The 23,267-nt window shown below is 37.2% G+C and overlaps 1 protein-coding gene across 1 annotated transcript; it reads right to left on the bottom strand.

Moving 5' to 3' along the window:
• Nucleotides 1-603: 603 nt before the first annotated feature.
• Nucleotides 604-22,784, bottom strand: LOC140147611 (uncharacterized). Its single transcript, XM_072169387.1, has 4 exons — nt 22,411-22,784; nt 5,605-6,037; nt 3,642-3,787; nt 604-1,045 (listed from the first exon to the last, which is right to left on the bottom strand). The coding sequence occupies exons 2-4, from the start codon at nt 5,720-5,722 to the stop codon at nt 776-778; spliced, it is 534 nt and encodes a 177-aa protein (XP_072025488.1). The 5' UTR covers nt 5,723-6,037; nt 22,411-22,784; the 3' UTR covers nt 604-775.
• Nucleotides 22,785-23,267: the final 483 nt, after the last annotated feature.

The raw sequence follows: 23,267 nt of genomic DNA on the forward strand, positions 1-23,267 counted from the left end.
CAATGGAACCCAAATTCCAACCTTTGACATTTTCACCAATAACTCCAGACTCGTTGGTCGTAGGTGGTTCAAACTATATATTTTCTGAATCCTTGTAATATGGGAATATTTTTGCAATAGATTTTAACAAAATCGGAACAATTTTTGAATTTTGACCCGTGTAAACCTTTGACCCTGAATTTCTCAGGGAATGCTCAAGGGTGCCTACTGTGCACACGTTATATTCTTATTACCTCAGATGTCAATATTAGACATCTTAGTCATACCCATACTTGCACTCATAAGCAAGTTCTATCCGACTATTAGAAAACCACCCGTTATTAATATCTCAAATTTTTATTTTGTTTAATCTTCAAAATTAACTGAAGATTGGTTTGTTCATTTGAACCCCGTACTTTTTGTTTTGGATTTAGACCCTTGTCTGGCGCCCTCTATTTAAACGGCTGCACGTCAACAGCGTGTCGTACACCAGACTAACTACTGTATAGATGAGTTGACCTCAATGTTTATCAAAAAAGACAAGGGACTGGTATATCGATATGCTTGGGTGAACCCCATGCAACCACTGTACTTTCAATAGCCTTACTGTGATGTGGCGGGAGTTTTAAAAAACACGAGCCCTGAACAAAATATGATGCGCGCGCATAATGCCAGGCAAAAACAATGGAAATTGTGAGGATGCGTACGCATACTAGCTCATACTGCCAGGCTAGGCATTGACGTCAGAAGTCAACTCATCTATAGCAATATCAAATGAAATTCTGAGCTAAATGTATTAGATTACATGAATATCTGAAGAAGATGATTGGTAGGCGGATTCGGCGTCAGTATGGAACACCTGCTCGTATCCATAGAAATCAACGTCGGCTACAACTCCCTGGTCCATCTTCTTCCAAACGCGAGCGATAAAGCTGAGCTTGAGATGGTCTCCTGGGTTCAGGACGCGGTTGGCGAACGTATTGTAGATGACCCATGTGTTTTTGCGATCGTCTCCGCAGTCACGCCCGTGCAAGCATGGCTCGTTTGCTATTTGAAAGTGACCACCCTGTATTATTAAAACAAAACATTATTTGCATTCAAGTGTTATTGTTACGAAGTCAGAGAAAATACGCCGAAAAAATAGACTATTTCGAAAATCCTGACAGCCTTTGCAATAAGCCCTTTCGCAATTACAACTGCGCATGTGCAGAAACAAAGTCGCCAAATAAATATAGCGATAAACACAACGAGGCTACTGTGCATTTTCAATGGGGTGAACTTTGACGTTTCCGTAAAAACGTTTTGTACTGGAATTTCGCTGACAGTTTGGTCTTCGCAGGAAATTTATATTTGTATTTCACAGGAAATATTAACATATGTAGGAATGAATAAAAATGTTTTACAAAATATGTTTTTTGAAGGAAGTGCAAAGTTCGCCGCCGTTGGAAATGCACTGCAGCCTCCTCGTGTTTATCTCCAAAAAATCGGCAAATATTACCCACAATGCATCATGATTCTGAAATTGCGAACTGGCTTATTGAACATAATTAAGAGGGCGCACACTAAGTCACTACGCATAAAAATAAGGGGCTCTGAGAGATTTCTTGGGAAAATCAAATGAGAAAATTGTGCTTTATTTTATTAGATTGAATACTCAGAGAGCCTACCAAGCAGTAATATAGCAGACAAAATCTATAAAATTGAAAATAAGAAATTGTGAGCACCGCGTTAAGGGGTACTACACCCTGGCCAATTGTGTGCCTATGGTTGCATTTTTCTCAAAAATTATGGCGCATTGGTGACAAGTAAAATATGTATATTATAGGGGCAAGGACTACAACTACTGCACTGAAAATTCAGCAACTCAAGGCAAGTTGTTATTGATTTATTGATCAAATATTGGTTTTCCCTCATTTTTGACTGTAACCCCACAACTGTTGTCTGTGCTGAAATAAAATTTCCAGTGCAGTAGTTGTAGTCCTTGCCCCTGTAATATACATATCTTACTTGACACCAATACGCTATAAATTTTGAGAAAAATGCAAAAATATGCACAAAATTGGCCAGGGGTGTAGTACCCCCTTAAGGGTGGTCTTAACCCTGGAATTATGGAAACTTCTGAGCCTAATAACTGCTAAATTGTTGGTCTAAATTATTATTATTATTATTATTTGGAATTTCGACCAAAAAAGCTTGATTTAGGGACCGTTCACAAACACTTGTAAGGGGGCCTGATGCAAAAATTTTGAGTCTCCTAAGGGGGGGGGCACTGAAAAAATAACCAGTTTATATGCTTTTCTATGGGTTTGACCTATAATTTTCAGGTCAAAAGGGGGGGCCTGAAATGTTTGAGGTCTGTAAAGGGGGGGGGGGCCCTGAAAAATTTTCGCGATGAATTTTTTTTGCATCAGCCCCCCCTTACAAGTGTTTGTGAACGGTCTCTTATGCCCAAGTTTCAAATATTTTTGGTGACGTTGGTCAAAATTCGAAAAAAATATATATTTTTATCTAGTTTTCAAAATTAATGAAAAACATTTTTGGCCCAAGAATTTTTTTGTTACGTTGACCAAAAATATTTTTATTTTTGGTATTTTCTCCACAAAGGCGCGTTTTGGCCTAAATTTGACATCACCGATGACTTTATCAAAATATGTACATTTTAATATACTTTAGACCAACAACTTTGCAGTTATGAGGCCCGAAAGTTTACATAATTCCAGGGTTAATACCACCCTTAAGCTTATCTCCTATTGAACGGTGTGGTGGGAATTAATGTCTGATCCAGACATTAATTAAAAAATTGTACAATTTTACACGAAAGATACTGATTTAAGCTTAACTATTTCATATGCTGATATTAGTGTATGGACAAAATTGCGTACATGTTAAAAACTGGACTTTGACCAAAATTGAGGGCGCAACATCGTCAAGAAAATCTTGTGGGCATGAAATGACAAATATTGGGGTTCGCATCTGCATTCTGACCACAGAATTATAAACAAAGCTGACGTCGCCGGAGAAAGAACTCGGGACCTAAAATACGCTATTCCAGTTGAAATCCATTATGCACTCCCTGTGGAAGACATGACCTTAATCTCCCACAGACACAAGGGGTGTAGATTTCAAAAAGGAAGTCACCCATTCAGGTAACCCTATTTGAAAGGTCACGTCTTCCATAGGGGGTCTAGATATCAACTGGAATAGCCCTGTAGCACATATCGGTTGCTAATATAAGAAAAAGCACGTCTTTTCTCGAGTTACCAATTTCCTTTCTATATATTTTATTATCGGGGCCTTCTTAATCTCAGGAGCAATACTGCATGCCTTACCCTTTGATTGGTACACATGACCAATTATATCATCTGAGCATTAAACCAATCAATATGGAGCTTTTAGATCTCTTAGCAATTTGAAGATAAACACTTAATCCTATTGGCTATTATACTGTTACCATATCTCTGATTGGTTCCATACATTAGTAATCAAAATAGTTCTTAACGAACAAAAAAAATTCGGCTGATGGTCCCCACGGTAGCACAGGCTCTGTGCTGGCACTTTGATCTAAGATATTCCACCAATGCTCGCTTCGTGCGCTATTCGAGAGGCGTCGCGGTGAGCTACTTCTAGCCCACGGGCTTAGAAATCATATGCCCAACACTTGCCTTTAGATCGAAAACTTTTCTACCGAACTTCAGAATTATCTTCCATGAATTGTAGTAGTCCGATATTGGTATGTTGATCTCGCCAACGAATCCACCTCCCCACTTATGCACTATAGTACTTTTGTACGTCAACGGAGCAGGAGCAGCTGGAACGATAAACAAGACATGTATTTTTAAAAAAAGACAACGCCAAGGATGAAGTTCATGTTTCATAATTTTACATTGACAAGTACTTGGAATGCTATTATTTTTTGTGTGTGGCACATGTACAACTAACCGGGTGGGAAATATCGTTACCACTAATGACATACTAGGAGATTCTCAAGAATTTTCATGTTGAAAGCTAAATTGAAAAATGTGTGCTAAATAGGTCTACATTTAATTCATACTTGTAACAAAAGGGATTTAAGGAAATCACATCCACCGAGTTCCGCAACAATCCAACAATCTATATTCAGACGACCTTAAGAATGTTTGCTGCCCAAGGGTGATAATAAAAAATTCATGACAACCCAAATATCTATTATCAGTAACTTTGATATGACCTTGATGGTTTTGATTACGTTTTATGACACGACTTTGAACATTCATTCTGACAATCCAACAATATATACTTAGTCGACCTCATTATGCCCTTTAACAATTTTGGCGCAGAATTGTGGTCGACAATCTGACAATCTATACCTAATTCACCTCGGGTGATTTTTTGCGCTTACCCATCATGTCCATAACAATTTAACTCTTACAACTTCCTGTCAACTCTCTAATTCATAACTCTAACCTCCTGTCTGTTTGTCTTTTACCATTTAATGCACTACATTTTTTTTAATTAAATGGCTTAAACTGAAACAAGAAGAGTCTTTAAAACAGACACAGTTCACGGATCAGGTGTATAGTAATATAGTTCTAACTTTCCATTTTTGTATCTAATCTACTCTGTACTAATCTTACAATAAATTCGTGATTTGAGGCATAATGATACCAACATCCTGACTCTGGCTTATAACTCACCAGCAAGAAACTCGTTGAAATACAAGCTTTCAAATCACTATCACTATCATAGGCCTGTCCAATATACCATGCAGATAACGCCTTGACCCAATAATTATTAGGGTTCCAATTAAGATCACATACATACATTGCTGTGTAGATAACAGGAACTATAAGTTTTTGAGTTGGCAGTTTAATGTCAAATATTATAGGTCCTAAAAACTTTATTTGTGAGAACGGATTTTCATCGTTGACAAAAACAAAATGTATGTTTAATATATAAATTATTTCATTTGTAGCATTTTACTTAATTTTCATCCGTAAATAATCACAGAGTATTTATCTGTTTACAAAATAGTTGTTTGATCAAATTCAATTAGTCTATCTATGATTAGTCCCCGGGGGTTAAGGTTCAGTTGGGTTTCAATTGGGTTCTTTGTAGAACCAAAAAAAGTTCTGTAGCCAAGAAACAGGTTCTTTGTAGAACCTTAAGCTTGAAGAACCTTTAAGGAATCTTAAAGAAAGAACCTCAAAAGGTTCTTAGTAGAACAGAAAAAAGGTTTTGTATCCAAGAAAATGATTTTTAGTACCAAAAAGGGTTAACACTACGTTTTACTTTTCTTAACTTTGTTATCAGTCCCTGAATGAATGAATTAGAATGTCCCCATACCTATTTAAATCTTTAAGGTTCTTTATAGAACTTTTTAAAATTATTTTTAGTACCTTCTTACTGCTTAGGGTTCTGTATACAGGACAAAAAGGTTCTAAGTTGAACCCTTTTTCTGAGAGTGTAGGTTTGGTAAAAAATATACATTACCTCCGAATACATGTTAAAAGCTCTGTCATTTCCACAAACTGAGAGAATAGTAACTTATATTTAAGCAATAGGTGCAGGGTAATACACTCTTTAATGCTACCAAGTAGCTTTGGCTGGAATTGACCATATACAATCTTTGAATTACTAGTAACTTACGTCTAACAATCAAATGTATATAAGCGCCAGTATAACCATTCTCTCCATAGCAGTAAACAAATTTCCCATTGTCTTCTTCCCGTGCGGTGTACCGGAGCGTTGAGAATGGCTTGACCATAGTGGAGAGATAATAACCATCAGTCAATTCTGAGTGATATTGTTCCTTATTAAACTCAACTGGGAAAGTATCATGATCTACCGGATACGCAGCATTAGGGGTTGAACGTTTTTCCTCCTAATCCCCAGGTTATAGAAAAAGAACTATAAAATAAAAACTGCCCATTACTCGACTTGCAGGTTAGGTCCACTACAGCTCCTTCTTGGATAAACAAGAAGCGCTCATTGCCATTTGCTGGTCCATCATTAAGTGTTATATCTTGTACGTTTGCTGGTCCATGACCACCGAAGAGTCCAAACGCTTCACAGGTACATCCTGAAATAGGATCAAAAATAGGTTAATTTTACTTTTTAAAATTCACCGTCTCTCTATTCACTCGAAAATACGAGGGGTGTGATTGGTCAATATATAATGAAAGTTGACATTTGACCCCATGTATGCTATGAATTAGTTTAATAACATTTCTTTATGATCTCATAAAATATATAATTATGTACCCTTGTCTTTCAAACCACACATTTAAGGGTAGACGAGGTATTAATTGTTGGTCGAAGCAACCAAAAAATCGTTATCATTATCTAGATCAATATATTATTGAAAATTAACACCTTGATGTTTTGCAGAAGTTCATTCTACAAATCGTATATTTTGCAAACTTGCTTAATTTATTGTTGTTAAAGGTCCGTAACCTGATCGACAGCATCATCCCCCCGATTTTTTTCATTGTTGATGAGGTTTTGGTATCACATAATAGATACTATTTTTCTCATTACTATCCTGAAATTTGACGCTCCAAGTCGATGTATTTCCGGAGAAATCATGAAACACAGCGGTTTTTACAGGCTACCAGTTGTTCGCATTTTACACGACACGGGAGTTTTGGGTAGTCATAGAATGAAATCGGAATAGATTCGGAAGACTTCACCCCAGTACCAATTCGTTCGCAAAAATACTTCAAATAGGCCCCTAATGTCAATCTATAGATGGCGCTATAATGATATAAAACAAAAACAAAATAAAGAAATACATAAGAGGCGAAATAAATAAGGAAACATGACCTATATTGTCAAGCATGATACGAGGAATATGAAAAAAATTATGAGAGCACCTCCCCCATTAAAAAATTAGTTAAAAAATAAAACAAAGAAAATCATAAATATGTGAAAATGTGCATCATATAGCTAAAATAAAGAAATAATTAAGCGAAGTAAATACAGCATGGGCTATCTTGTCAAGAATGATAATGAGCGCAGTGATATGTAATGTTTTTTAAGATTAATCAGTATGAATAGATGGTATAAAAGTGTACAGGTGCTAGCCGGTTTTCAGTACCAAGGCGAACACTTCCTGTTTCCACCGGGACATGCGCGCGGCCGTTGTTTCAGGATGCCTGAGCAGAATGCAATTCACGCGTACCAGTGTATTGGCTTGCTAATTATGCTAATTATTCACATTTATGCTGAAATTGTTCCTGTTTTCACATAGATGGATAAAGGGGACAATATTTGACATTGTATGTAAGTTTGTAGAGAATCCATTTCCTAAACCGATAGGGTTACCCAAAGTGTTGTTGTTTCAGCCCTCTTTACAACGTATCTCAAGAACCGTAGCACCTATAAATGAATATCTATGATATTTTAATTCTTCTACACGCTCGCTATGAATTGAGCAATGCAGTTTTTGCCAAAGCGCACTACCATTCGTAAGATGCTGTGAACTACCAAATCACAACAGTTGAAAATAATTAATAACCTTAATGACACTGGATTACGTAATAGCATAAAATTAATGGCCTACATACACTGCATGGAAATAAAATGCCTGTGCCTGAAATGAAAACAGGACAACTAGACATTGTGCTCACAGAGCACGGCCCTTAGCCAGAAATCTTTTGAAAACTATTGCAAAAGGGCCCATTTATGTCCATTTTTCACGGAGACTTAGTGCAAAGTAGCCTCAAAAAAGCCCTTCTACTAGGCCTATATAAAATAATAAATGATTTCTGCATGCAAAGAACTGTAGAATGTCAAGTAGTCTTAAATGCAAGTTCAGCTGGATATTCAATGTACAAGACCTCACTCATAAATGTAGCCGATGCGATGCAGCTGTGGCAGAAGAAGCATTTTGAAGATATTTGGTTATATACCGGAAATGACACCTTAATGTCCTTTGACCCCAAATCTGAGAACATCTTATAGACAATGGATATAGCCGATGCATATGTGCAAGTGACATCATTGTAGGATGTAACATGTAAGAGAAGAAGCACTTTGAAATTTGTTGCAAGAAGAAAGATCCGATAGTAATCAAGACCAGCTGCTGACACTGACACGGCTAGGTAAACATGTTATACATGGTCGAGTAGAGTAATGGTATAATGCTACCAATGAGAGTATTTATTAGTGTGTTATATATCAATAGTATTACAAAGTAGTAGTAACTATTTGTCCTTGTAAGAGTGGATTAGGGAGACCGATTATTTACTTACTGAATACAGCAAGCAAACATCATAAATCCCAAATCTAACAGCTATACGTCGTAGAAGTGACGTAGTTAATCGGATTAACTACCATAGCAATAGATGAATACAATTTGACTATGTCGCCCCGCACTACAACGTTCATGCGGTACCGATGCATTGAACCATAGATGTCAAAGAAATGCTAATCACTTGCACCTGTAAGACTATTCTTCTTTATAAGAGCGGGATTGTATTCAATCTATTATGTGATTGAAGTCAGGTGATGAGTGCAACCTGCTGCAGTGCAGCGCGGTATATTCAAAATTGTATTCATCTATTGCTATGGTAGTTAATCCGATTATGACGTCACTTCTACGGCGTATTGGCATTATGCATGGGCAAAGAGCTTTCAATAGAATAGAGTGGCAATAGATTATGTAATGCTTTGTTCGTTTGATACCGATTAGAGTTTGCGACAGTCTATTCATAAAAGTGGTACCATTGTTTCGAACAAAGGGGTTCCGCCATTAAATTGGTCACTGATCCGGCATCATATTAACGCTCTACACAACAGGCGAGTATGAATAAGTGACCACAATACATACAGTCATGTGTAAGGGCAGTCATGTAAAGTGGTACCATTGTTCTCACGTATCCCAAATGTGCGCTTGTGTGGGTCTGAAGTCTATAAAGGAGGCTTTAGCTGTCGATGCAATCATCTTTACCACCCACCTGACTTTAGGCGCTTCCAAGTCGTGTTCACACAGTCGAACTTAAATCACTTATTACCGGAATTAAATTACGTTGGTAATAGTATCGGATATAAGTGGCAGTGTGAATGAGCGTCGGATATAGTTATATAGTAATGTTCTTTAAATCCGGCAATTTAAAGCCACAGATGAGCAGGGTTAAGAGCTGTTAATACCAATCGAAACGTTACGTCCGGTAATAGTAATTACGTGTGGACAGCACTTTTGGGCTGTCGGATATAACTTTGAGTATATCACTGCGCAAAATTTTAAGCAGAGTAATTTTCTGCGTGATATCATCATGGCTGCAGCTGCAAATGTTAATAATAAACGCAACATAGGGGTCAATTGAATGACAAGGAAACATCGGTTCTCCTGAAAATCTGAGGACCCGGAAATTATTCCTGGATAAAAAGAAGCTTTGGGAGGAGATAGCCATGCTATTACATGACAAGGAATTCCCTGCACGGTCGGGGAGCAGTTACATGCTAAGATAAAGGCACTGAAACTCTCCATCGCACCCTCCATGATCAGACGAAAATTCAGGTGCAGGAGCAATTGACCATCCTTATTGGGATGATCTACGCAAGTTTCTGGGAGCAAATGTAAACCCTCCAGAGGGTTCAAGGGGGGGGGGGCAGTATGGCCCTGGATGTAGATGGAGATGAGATTTATTAAGCCATAAGCATGATAACAGAAAGGCATGCAATTGGATTTTAGATGATTAAGGGGGTCCCAAATATACGGAAAGAAAAATAGGGGTGTCATAAAAATTTGATGACCAAAATGTGGGGTGTCGTAATGCCTGTTGGGGAGGTGTAAGCGGTGGGTGGGGTGGAGGTGGTCATAAAATTTTTACTGCCGAAATAGGGGAGGTCGAAATTTTATTGAAGCCGACATTTTGTAAATTTGGGAAGAAAATGATAGCATGATGAGGGCAGTCATTATTTTTTCAAAGATGTCCACCATGTAGGGCGTACAATATAAAATGCGATATAGAGCTAAGTCTACTGTAACAAGGGACTACTATAATAATAATAATAATAATAATAATAATAATAATAATAATAATAATAATAATAATAATAATAATAATAATAGAACCTACATAAATTCAAAATTGCTCTAAAATTTTGATGTTTTGAATTTTCTTTTTTCTTACATGACGTACCTACTGTAACATGGGACTGCCTTGTCAAACTAAAATAATAATAATAATTAGTGAAATAAACTTTAAAAATCAGGTTAAATTTCCTGATGGTGCTCCTGTAGAAAGGAGGGATTTATAACCGGTAATAGGCTTATCGGACATAAACACGTCGGACATAGCGCTATTGCCGACTAATGTGGACGCGCTAAAGGATTAGCGGAAAATATTTAATTCGATCGGACATAAGCCCAGATAAAATATTACCGTATTAAGTGCATGTGAACACAGCTTCATTTAAATAAATCGAATGCTCTTGCTGATTGATCAGCCTGTATTAAGGTTGGTCTGAACCCTGGAATTATGAAAACTTTCGGGCCTCATAACTGCTAAATTATTAGTCTAAAGAATATAAAAGTATACATTTTTAGACTGGAAATGACTTGCTAAATTCATCTGTGAGGTCCAATTTGGGCCAAAATGCTCATTTTTGGAGAAAATCCCAAAAAACGGGGTTTTTGGCCCAAATTTTTTTCGTGCAACGTAACAAAAAAATAGTTTGGCCAAAAAATGTTTTTTTTATTAATTTTTAAAAACTAGATAAAAATATCTAGGGACCGTTTTTTCATTTTTTTTGAATTTTGACTAACTTCACCAAAAATATTTGAAATTTGGGCGAAAATCATGCTTTTTTATGATTTTTTTGAAAATTTTGCATTTTTGACCATTTTTGGTGCAAATTTCTCAAAGTTGGTCAAAATTCAAAAAAATAAAAAAATGGTCCCTAGATATTTTTATCTAATTTTTAAAAATTAATAAAAAAATTTGGCCAAACCATTTTTTTGTTACGTTGCACGAAAAATTTGGGCCAAAAAAACGTTTTTGGGATTTTCTCCAAAATGAGCTTTGCCTCACAGATGAATTCAGCAGTCATTTCCAGTCTAAAAATATTTTATATTCTTTAGACTAATAATTTAGCAGTTATGAGGCCCGAAAGTTTTCATAATTCCAGGGTTCAGACCACACTTTTTTAAGGCTGCCATGTCCACATATCTATATTACTCTATAATTAGGGATAACCATCAAAATTCCATGTTGCCTCTATTGCTACAAAAGATTGTTTTCTGATAGAACTCATCAACAGAAGTTTTTGGTGGTTAAATGGTCAAAATCATTCTGACCGGTCATTGAACGGAAAAAAATGACAAGGTCCAAAAAATAGCAATTGGGAGCAAATTGGCATAAGCATACATGTAAAGCATGATCATGATATTATACGCTAGTGTGTTTTCCTGGGCGTATTTATGTTATCTTATATATAGGCCTACATGTAATTCATTTGTAAAATGCTGAAATATTTTGTAATGGTGTCATCTTGTATAATTATGGTCCACCTGTTTTTAGCCCTTTTAATTAATAGAAGCTCGATTATTCTCATTTGATGTTTGATTTATTTGAGTTCATTAATCATAATTTATGGCAATGATAGTTGCAAATAGAACAGTTTGTAACCTATGATTTACAAAGTGCGCATGAAAAATACCATACCCTATAACTATTTTAACACCACAGAATGTATATTCGTACTTTTTTGGTGGTATATATATATCGAACATAGTTATATAAGTTATATAGTAATGTGAAAGTAGTATTTCTAGTATTTGAGCGTGCACGTATTATCTAAAATCTATTGTTTAGCGTGCGGGTTTTAGATAATGTATTATTTAGCGTGCAGGTTTATATAACCTGCACGCGAAATAGTTCGCAAAAATAATGCATGGGAGAAGAATACATAACGATGAATAGAAACGGGCACTAGAAGTATATAGTGGGATAATTTCAGACCGGATAGAAAATGTACCGCATATCTGCTCCCACTATAAACACGCTCAGAGCCAGTCATAGACTTTAAGCATCATATTTCGAGGCGCGGAAAGACACCAAATTGGTGTCGTTTGACCTTTGACATTCTTTTTGTGGCGAGTGACATGGTCTTTCAATTCACGCCGAGTGTCCTTGACAGGCTTGATTATGCTTCAGTGGTCATGAAAGAATTCAAAAGATAACCTCTGCCCTAGACGTTCGCTTTTCGTATCTCTTTCCTTGTTGGAAAGGTATAACCAGGCGGCTGACACTGACAAATTTGCATGGAAAATGACCTGTCTCCTCCGCAGCCAATTTGGTTCCGCTCCATCGAAATCAAGCCGGTCACGGAGGAGACTACCTCCTTTGTGTTTGTTCATTTGTGTATGGAGAGCCCTTTTGGAGTCCGGAATGACTTAGGCTACGCTCTCAGCTAGAGTCCGACGCTGCATTGCACTAGAAATACCTTTTCTGTGAAATCGCTATAGAGCCAACCGGGAGCACGTATTCGTTTTGAAAATATAGCATTAAAATTAGTATCACCCTTGTGGCCACCGTGCAGTGGAAAACCTTAATTCTTTCATTAAAAGGAAAGGAAATGAAAATTTAAAAAAACACGGATCTACTTGTGCACCAATAAAATTGGCACAGCAATTTGTCTCAAATATGAATGAATTTTAAGAAACATACGGGTATGATGAACATTGACCTGACGCCATGATAGTAGGATCTATTAGTCGTTTTATATACAATGTATATACCGTATTGTCATAATACCAATATTTGTCATTATATATAATGAGTAATATCTAGCAACGTAAATGTGCAGTTCATATGCACAAACGAATACTGATCTTTATGATATTCAGGTTTTTGTACATCACATATAACATGTCACATAGGAGGTCATACGTGTTGACCTTCATCTATTGTATTTGTTCATCTGTGTATGGAGAGGATTAGCGCCATTAAACGCCATTAAAACGCCATCAGTATTAGGGCGTAGTTCAGTGAACTCACCGGATTGCTATTCCAAGTACTTTGATAATACAGATAATATGTATTAATGGGTCGAGGCGATTGCATTGAAAAACCTAATAAATTATTCATAACAGTTACGTAATCAATCGATAGTGCGGACACTTTTCATTTGCAAACCACCAAAATTCGTGATCTTTAGCGTTGGAAAAGAAATGACGTGAATAGAGTGCCCTCTCAAGAATATCAACTCTCTGGTATAACGTTGAGGAGATAGGAACATGTACCGAAGATCCGGGACCTACTCTGCCATGTTTGGCTGAGTAACGGTACATGAACACGGTCTTTTGTGCCTATGTAAATTAGTCATTGTGTAAAGCTGTGTTTATACCCATAGGTTACCTCATCAGACTGAATCATTGTCGTTAACTGCACAAGTTATGTGTGCAATTTTAGAGAACGTTGACCGACAGAGGGTGTCAATATAGGCCTACGTGTCGCTTTTGAAAAACAGCGATTCATGCGCATGCTCAGCAGGCAAATACGACGGCGATTTAGTACACTGATCATGCGTGCGATTCAGATTTCTGCAAAAGCGATTGAGTATAAATGCATCTTTAGAAATGACTGGCGATTGTGGTCCGGCAAGGCCCGCAGAGCTGGCATAGTAATTTGCTCGCGGGCAACTCTCAACCCAAACCTCCACGTGGTGTCGGATGGATAACGCAAACTTGGGCTCTGGGGAACAGGCTTGGATGCGAGGAAGTCAAGCTAGCGGAGGATCATGCAAAGTAATTTGACCACGTTTTAACCCTTCCTCGGCTGACTCAGCCTGGTGTGGCTCTGAAGAGATACCGTTTGGTTTTTACCACGCAGACAGAGGAAAAATCTGGATTTTATTGTACGAGCATGGAGGTATATAAATAAATGGAGAATGATCGCCAGAATTCTAATCTCTTAAGTGGAGATTATCCGATTACCTCTATTCAATGAGTCACCAAACTTGAATGACTAGCCACTTCAGCCAAGCTATTGATCTCCACGATGGTTATGAGACTCTACCATGGTTCATTGACCGTCACTCCCAAAATTTCCTCATAGGAATTGACCCTACATTGACCCGTACCGGAAGGCTTGTAAAAGAGACTGTATAATGACGTCAGCTAGTCAATTAGCTGTTCAAAGTCGCCAGTTTTGATAGCTTATAGTTTCAATGTATGATTGTGCGAAAACCCGATGAAATTTGGATGTTCTGTTCTCAAGTTATGAAACTGTTTTCAACACTAGTTGTGCCGTAACTTGACAAATATACTTAGTTTTCATGTTCATATATTAAGCTTTTAAGGGGGTCTGAGGGAGTTCAAATATAGTGCAAATGAAAGCAAAACGTTTTTACCTTCCGATTGTGAAAAAATTATGTTGGGCCAATTTGGGCCAATTGAGTAAAGAGCGAGTAAAATTTACCGGAAGTACTTCGGAATTCAGCTAAAATCTTTTCGTTATCATTAAACTTCTCATTTTATAATAAATAATTATCAGTATTTAGGCCTAAATGATTATTAATATTATTAGGGGCCATCATTTTCTTTGGAGGGGGGTTCCAAATAGGCCTATACCGGGGGGGTCATAACTTTTTGGAAAGAAAAAAAGGGGTCATAGCCTAATTTAATTTTTCAAGAATCATGACCAAAATGTAGGGGGTCACAATATGACCACAGATATAGGCCTACAGATAGGGTGTTTATTTTATTCAAAAAGACTGATTTCAATGCAATTTTTTAAGCGAAAATGACATTTTGATATTAAATTTTCTGAAACATGAGCACTTTCCAATAAACATTATAAGTAACTGCATTTAGCACCCCATTGAAATAACTGACCAGTGAAACAGACTTAACAATGTAATCAGCTTAGCATAATCAATATCCCCTGAAATTGCCTATTCAACAATAATTGGTCATAACCAACGTAGTACAAAAGATGCTTGGCTAGATCATTCTCCATTTATTTATATACCTCCATGGTACGAGCATATACAGTAGGAGATATACAACGACCTAGGCATGAAGAGGATAGAAATAACTAAGATGCAGTGAAGCAGAAAATTACGTATTGTGGCTGAATGGAGTTATACAGGTGCTACTTGACAAAGGAGTGAGTACTGGCGCAAATAACCTCAGTAGTTGAAAGCGCCATACAAATCAACCAAAAACAAAAAACAAAACTGGCGATTGTGTGTTCTCAAGTGGGTTTTATCATGTTAATTAGTGACCTGACACACGATTTGTATTGGTTCGATCAAGCATTGATTTTTTGTACTGGATCGTTCAAGCATCTCCAACAAATTTTTTCAATGTAAGTGCCTCTGGCCCTAGTGGAAGTAATAACGGATACTATGGCCAGAGTTCTAGGGCTATCTGCCCCAATAATCCCAAGCTATTGTCTGAAACTGCACCTCGGAAGATGTATGGTAAGAACTCAGTCCTCAAATGATAGTCATGTAACGACCTAGACACAGACTTTAAGGTACATATTTCGAGGTGCATAACAAACAGCAAATTGGTGTCATAACAAACACCAAATTGGTGTCGATGACCTGACATGCATGCATTCTTTTGTCGAGAGTTCACATGGTCTTTCAATTTGTGCCGAGTGTCCTTGGCAGACTTGACTATGCTTCAGTGGTCATGAAAGGATTCAATAGATAACCTCTGCCCCACTAATCCCCAGCTATTGTCTGAAATTGCACCTCGGAAGATATATTATCACAACTCAGTCCCTCAAATGATAGTCATATAACGACCAAAAGATAAATGACTGACTATCATTGAGGACTGAGTTCCGCAGTCTAGTAACGACCAAAAGATAAATTACTGACTATTAGACGTTCGCTTTTCGTATCTCTTTCCTTGTTGGAAAGGTATAACGTTGAGGAGATAGGAACATGTACCGTCATCCGGGACCTACTCTGCCATGTTTGGCTGAGTAACGGTACATGAACACGGTCTTTTGTGCCTATGTAAATTAGTCATTGTGTAAAGCTGTGTTTATACCCATGGGTTGCTCATCATCAGACTGAATCCAAGGATTATTAAATCAGGATGTGACACTTCGTAATTTGCATGTGTCCAATTCATATGTTAATAGCATATTGTTATTGAAATGATGGTCTGACCTGGCCAGAGGGTGTTAATATAATAGACGTTTGATCAAGGGACAGAGTAGTTTCCGTTTGTATCGGCTACCGAACGAAACATAATTATTATGCACATTCCGACCAGACTAGCTTTGCCAGGCAGAGTAGACCATGACGCGTAGGCCTATGTGCCGAACGTACATTTTAAAGTATTTGCATAACTCTTTTGCATGAAACTGTAATTGTCATCTAAAACAAACAAACAAAAACAATATTATTTGAAGTTTTAATTAAAAAAAATTACCCTATTTTACTAAATTACTCAAAACACTGCCATGAAGACAAGTTTTAGTATTATTTAATAATATTATTTCCTCTATCGTTTGATGTACAATGGTACAGGTTGGGGGGGGGGCAAACTAGTGTTGTACTTTTAAATATTAAAATATGAGGGTGGGGGTCATAACAGTTTTAGGTCCATTAACTTGTGAGACCGGGGGTCAACCAAGTTTTGGGTTAACGAAGAGGGGATAGGGGGGTTAAAAAATTTGTAACACAAAAAAATATATTGTCCCCCACCAAAGTATTTCTGAACACTCCCTAAACTTAGTTGATTTTTCAGCAAATGTTATTTTCAGTGAGTTTTGCTTTTATTCTGTGTTAAATTATGGCAAACGGAAACAATCAAAATATGATGTAGCTAGGAAATAAATACTATAATCGCTCCTGGGTGTCACCCATACATACGTTTTAATGTAGGCCTACCGGTAGGGGCCTATTGCCAATCACAAAGTTTGAAATTGTACTATGTAGGCTACTCCCTAACAGAATACGTTTATAGGCACGCTGGCGAAGTGACGTACTAAGTACCATAACAATAGATGAATACAATTTTGACTAGATCGCCCGCACTCACGTTCATGCAGTAGGACCTACTGATGCATCGAACCATAGATGTCAAAGAAATGCTAATCACTTGCACCTGTAAGATTAGTCTCTTTGAAAAGAACGGTATTGTATTCAATCTATTATATGATTGAAGACAGGTGTACAGACGGCTTGACGTGAGCCTATGATTTTTTTCTGGGGTCTTGTGGTGTACGCTGGTTATCATCGATGTTGAAGTGCCTATAATAGTTCAATGTAAGAAAATGAGCCAATAGACGTGATGAATAAAGATCGGATTTTGGATTATTACAGTACGACAGCAACTTGGCTCACTTCCGGTAATTTTTACCGGCGTGACCTCTGCTGTTACGTAACGTAATGTTGAAAATCGGGTGGCAAATACGGTTTTTCAGAAAACATCAAAAAAATGGAAGACACGAGTTCTTTCTCCCTTCATTTCCATATTGAGCCCATAGATAAGATATGAAACATGAGTATAAGGTAAAGAATAACGTGTAAAAGTTGAATTATTGTGGAAAAATGAATGCTTTTGGTGCGCGAAGTAGCCTAAAAATGAAAGAAAATGTATGTCACGATCACTAAAATGGTTATATCTACAGCTTTGAGGAAACGCCGGTCTAATGCTTTTCTGTTATGATAAACATTAATTAACCAGAGCTTGTATTAAAATTTCAGCGAAAATGAGCGGTGGAACAACCTAGTCGTAGGTTGAAAAGTTGCGTTCTTTGAGCCCTCGTGTCGTAGGCGCACGTTGCAAGTGTCACGATGCTTCACGAAATGGATCCCAGCCGGCGCTGTCTATTATACATGTTATATTGATTAATATAGCAATTAAAAACGTATATTGTTATATATTTTATAAATGCAAAATACTCTAATGTATATCAAAATATTGTAGTCGTCAAAGAAGGTAGTATCATCTCATTTAACTGAAGTACAAGCAGTTTTGAAAAGATTGTTGTTGAGCGAGATCCTTGAACATGTTGAACGAGAAATAAGATGGCAAAATAATACCATTTGACAGAACAAGATGCGATGGCTAAGTTGACAGAGCGGAGGTGTGCAGTGCAAAAGGTTGAGAGTTCGATTCCCATGTAATCTTATCGATGATGTGGAATTTTTCTGTTCGTTTTTCTTTTCTTTTTTCCTCTCCCTTTTGTCTTTAATAATATAGGCCTAATGAATGCCAGATTGTAGGCCCACTTTTTTATGATTTATTTCTTGTTCATGTTTAGGCCTAATCCTACATTCGAGTTGATATCTTTAAAAAAATACATTTAGGGTCAGTAGCTTTCAATATGAAATAATCAAATAAAGCAAGTCAAACTTAAGTAATTTTTAAAAGTTCAAGAATATATATAGGCCTATCAAATAAAGGAACGTCAAAACAGATTTTCACGATTTTTTAATTGACTAGACCCTCCCTATCGGCAACATATTTTATGAGCTTTTATGCATACATATCGAATCATGAGATGCACGAATTTCAAACCTAATATTTTGGTATATTTGTAATTTTTACACAATGTCCAACTTACACCTCGGATTACACTAAATTGGAATCAAGTTCGTTGTCTAGATAGAGCAACTAACTTTGATGTATTATTAAGACATTAACCCCCCCCCCCCTATAACACATTTAAGCGGTCAAGATATTAAGTGTTTTCTTTCATTTTATCTCGCTACTTCTGCTTCAAATGTAACGTAAAAACATTCCTGACAGTTAAATATTGTTATAATTTTTGGAATAACAAAACTTCAAATTTGCAATGAAATCGCATATCATGGCTTTATTAAAATATGAAAAATAGGATTTAAAAATTTGAGTTAAAATAAAATCAAAAATCAAAGAGAGGTGCAAGCGGGTTCGAACCAAGATCGACCTTCCAAATGCATGTATTTACCACTAAGCCATACCAGAGATATGATAACTTCGGTTACAATAATAGCAATCTTATTCCCACTCAGTGGCTCAGTCGTGTATTTTATTTCTGGAATGAATTAACACCGTCCAAATAATGTAACACAAATCTTTATGCTGACTTTAAAATTGTTTGAACGTTAATGGGAGTATTATTTTCAAGGTAAATAACCAACAATGGACAATTGACAATTAAAGTTTCTTTGCAGGAAAACATCGGCCGTACAATATGTCGCGTGACAGTAGTCACGCACAAAGATAAACATTTCAACATGTTCAATATACGACTATAAATATACCCCAACCAAAATTCACGAAATTTTCAGGCAAGCTAACTTTAGTTATACTATAACATGACACCCATTTTGATTCCGGCGCTTTTCTTGCTTGATGATATGAACATTTTGTGTTCGTGACATGCAATTTTTCTCATTTTCCGAGCTACTTTGGACATGTTCGAGCTTCTTTATTTTCCATTTAATTCAACTTTTACGCGGTATTTGTTGCTTTACACAAATGTTTGATATCTTATCTAAGGTCAGGGTACACAAATGGAGCAAAATACGACCCGTGTCTTCCATTTCTGGAGCTATTTTGATAAAAGGCGTTTGCCGGCTAAAATTTCAACATTGTGTTACGTAACCCGTGTTCACCAACCCGTATAAATTTTCTGTCGAACAAAAGAGGTCACGAAGTTGCTGTCGTACTGTTAGTGGCGGTATACAATTAAATGTCAAAATTACTGTGCCATTCTACTTGTCAACAATAATTCATACTGGCAGGCTACACCAATTAGTGTATTAGTGCAGATTGATATTTTTCGGGATACTTTTCTACAGGGAGGAAGCACATGGCAAAAACTCTTGCCGCGGGTGCCATTTTGGAATCACGTGAAGTGTCAAATGATTTTTTGACTTCAAATACTCACTGTATTTCATATCTTATGCTTGTCGTATATTTCCTTTGTATTATCGATAGTTAGTCTCAATTTCGACATTACTATATCAACAAGACATTCCCTTATCAAATTAAAAGACTTTCTTGCAGAAACAAATCACTGTGGCCTGATGGGATCATAGTAGTTGACCCACTTCCGCCCGGTCAGGAGGGTGAAAGTGCATAGGAACAATGCCGGAAACTACGTCACGCTATTGTTCGACCTAGGCTACATATTTTTAACGCATGCGTGTTCGTCAATACAGCTTTAGACTCCTCCACCTTCGCAACACGGTACGTGGAGTGACTGGAATCACACTGACGGCGGAGGAGAATACTAGCTGGTCAAACAGTATAATTCAATCAAGCATATAATACCTAAGCAATCATCGTCATTTGATCAATTTACTCACAGAATATATTGTATACTCAAAATATAATTTAAAAATAGTAAACCTGTTAACTTATATATTTGTGTACTAAAATATAAGGACACGTGATGTCGAAGACAAAATGGCCGCTAATCCGCCTATTGTGAGACCTAGGATACATATTTCGAAAGAGGGCAGCAGACTAGGATGCCTATCCCTTTGTCTATTATTCCTGGCCCGGTCTAACCTTGCTTGGGGGCGCTTTTTACTATCTTCAACAGGTTCGATTCGCTAAACTTACGACACCTTTATGTGGTGACCTCAGTCCCATGGGCTGAGTAAGAGTTGATGTGAATTATTATTCATAACCGATCGATACCTTGCCTCACTTTGTTGAGAGCAAGCCAACAAAATTTGCCATAGGTTTGCGTGGCTAAACAAAGCCGTGAATTTAGTGTCACCCCCCTGCTGAATCCTTGACCGACTGAGGGTGTCAATATAGGCCTACGTGTCGCTTTTGAAAAACAGCGATTCATGCGCATGCTCAGCAGGCAAATACGACGGCGATTTAGTACACTGATCATGCGTGCGATTCAGATTTCTGCAAAAGCGATTGAGTATAAATGCGTCTTTAGAAATGACTGGCGATTGTGTGTTCTCAAGTGGGTTTTATCATGTTAATTAGTGACCTGACACACATTTGTATTGGTTCGATCAAGCATTGATTTTTTTGTACTGGATTGTTCAAGCATCTCCAACAAATTTTTCAATGTAAGTGCAGGCGGCTGACACTGGAAAATTTGCATGGAAAATGACCCGTCTCCTCCGCAGCCAATTTGGTTCCGCTCCATCGAAATCAAGCTGGTCACGGAGGAGACTACCCTCCTTTGTGTTTGTTCATTTGTGTATGGAGAGCCCTTTTTGGAGTCCGGAATGACTTAGGCTACGCTCTCAGCTAGAGTCCGACGCTGCATTGCACTAGAAATACCTTTTCTGTGAAATCGCTATAGAGCCAACCGGGAGCACGTATTCGTTTTGAAAATATAGCATTAAAATTAGTATCACCCTTGTGGCCCCCGTGCAGTGGAAAACCTTAATTCTTTCATTAAAAGGAAATGAAAATTAAAAAAAACACGGATCTACTTGTGCATCAATAAAATTGGCACAGCAATTTGTCTCAAATATGAATGAATTTTAAGAGACATACGGGGTATGATGAACATTGACCTGACGCCATGATAGTAGGATCTATTAGTCGTTTTATATACAATGTATATACCGTATTGTCATAATACCAATATTTGTCATTATATATTATGAGTAATATTTAGCAACGTAAATGTGCAGTTCATATGCACAAACGAATACTGATCTTTATGATATTCAGGTTTTTGTACATCACATATAACATGTCACATAGGAGGTCATACGTGTTGACCTTCATCTATTGTATTTGTTCATCTGTGTATGGAGAGGATTAGCGCCATTAAACGCCATTAAAACTCCATCAGTATTAGGGCGTAGTTCAGTGAACTCACCGGATTGCTATTCCAAGTACTTTGATAATACAGATAATATGTATTAATGGGTCGAGGCGATTGCATTGAAAAACCTAATAAATTATTCATAACAGTTACGTAATCAATCGATAGTGCGGACACTTTTCATTTGCAAACCACCAAAATTCGTGATCTTTTAGCGTTGGAAAAGAAACCACGTGAATAGAGTGCCCTCTCAAGAATATCAACTCTCTGGTAAGTGCCTCTGGCCCTAGTGGAAGTAAAAATGGATACTATGGCCAGAGTTCTAGGGCTACTGACTATCATTGAAGACTGAGTTCCGCAGTCTAGCTCAGAGCGCATCAATTGTCGTCCGCGAGGATAGATTTCCGATATCAAGCATGAAAATAATTATGTTAGAACAATAGGCTATTGTATACTTCTGGTTATATACCCTATACTGTATCCTCCCAGCATAATAGTGTTATGATTACAGACCAGATCTGCTCTACTTTTTAATCACTTGATTTTTGGTTTCTGAACAAAAGAGAAACCAAAACTACCAAGATTTGAAATGAGGGATTTTCTCATCAACGAACCTGTTCAGCAATTGGATGGGAAATACAAACTTAAATTTGGTCTTACCTAGCTCGAGATACTCTAGCTAAAATACAGGTTTACATTTACTACCTTACATTATCTTGCTGTATGGTCTTACCTAGAATAAGCAGTAACGCCAGCGATTCTAGAAGCGACATCTTTCGCGCTATCAAGTTGCATCAGACAGAATAGAGGTCCAGCACACAGAGAACTCGATGAAAACAATAAACTGATGCTGGTTTGGTCTAATGGGTGCGGTTGCACAGTACACGCACAGAGCACCTATCCTTGAGAGGGCACTCTATTCACGTGGTTTCTTTTCCAACGTTAAAAGATCACGAATTTTGGTGTTTTGCAAGTGAAAAGTGTCCGCACTATAGATTCATTACGTAACTGTTATGAATAATTTATTAGGTTTTTCAATGCAATCGCCACGACCCATTAGTACAGTATTATCTGTGTTATCAAAATACTTGGAATAACAATCCGGCGAGTTCAATGAACTACGCCATAATACTGATGGAGTTTTAATGGCGTTTCTTCTCTCCATACACAGATGAACAAATACAATAGATGAAGGTCAACACGTATGACCTCCTACGTGACATGTTATATGAGATGTACAAAACCTGAATATCATAAAGATCAGTATTCGTTTGTGCATATGGACTGCACATATACGATGCTAAATATTACTCATTATATATTATGACAAATATTGGTATTATGACAATACGGTATATACATTGTATATAAAACGACTAATAGATCCTACTATCATGGCGTCAGGTCAATGGTTCATCATATCCCGTATATTTCTTAAAATTCATTCATATTTGAGACAAATTGCTGTGCCCATTTTATAGGGGCACAGGTGGATCCGTGTTTTTTTTGTTTTTTTTGTTTTTTATACCTTAGCCGAATAGCATTTGGCTAAGGGTCTCTTTTTCTTAGATTCTGATTCTGAGTCTTTTT

This window comes from Amphiura filiformis, chromosome 3 (assembly GCF_039555335.1).
Source record: "Amphiura filiformis chromosome 3, Afil_fr2py, whole genome shotgun sequence".
NCBI classification, from domain to species: domain Eukaryota; kingdom Metazoa; phylum Echinodermata; class Ophiuroidea; order Amphilepidida; family Amphiuridae; genus Amphiura; species Amphiura filiformis.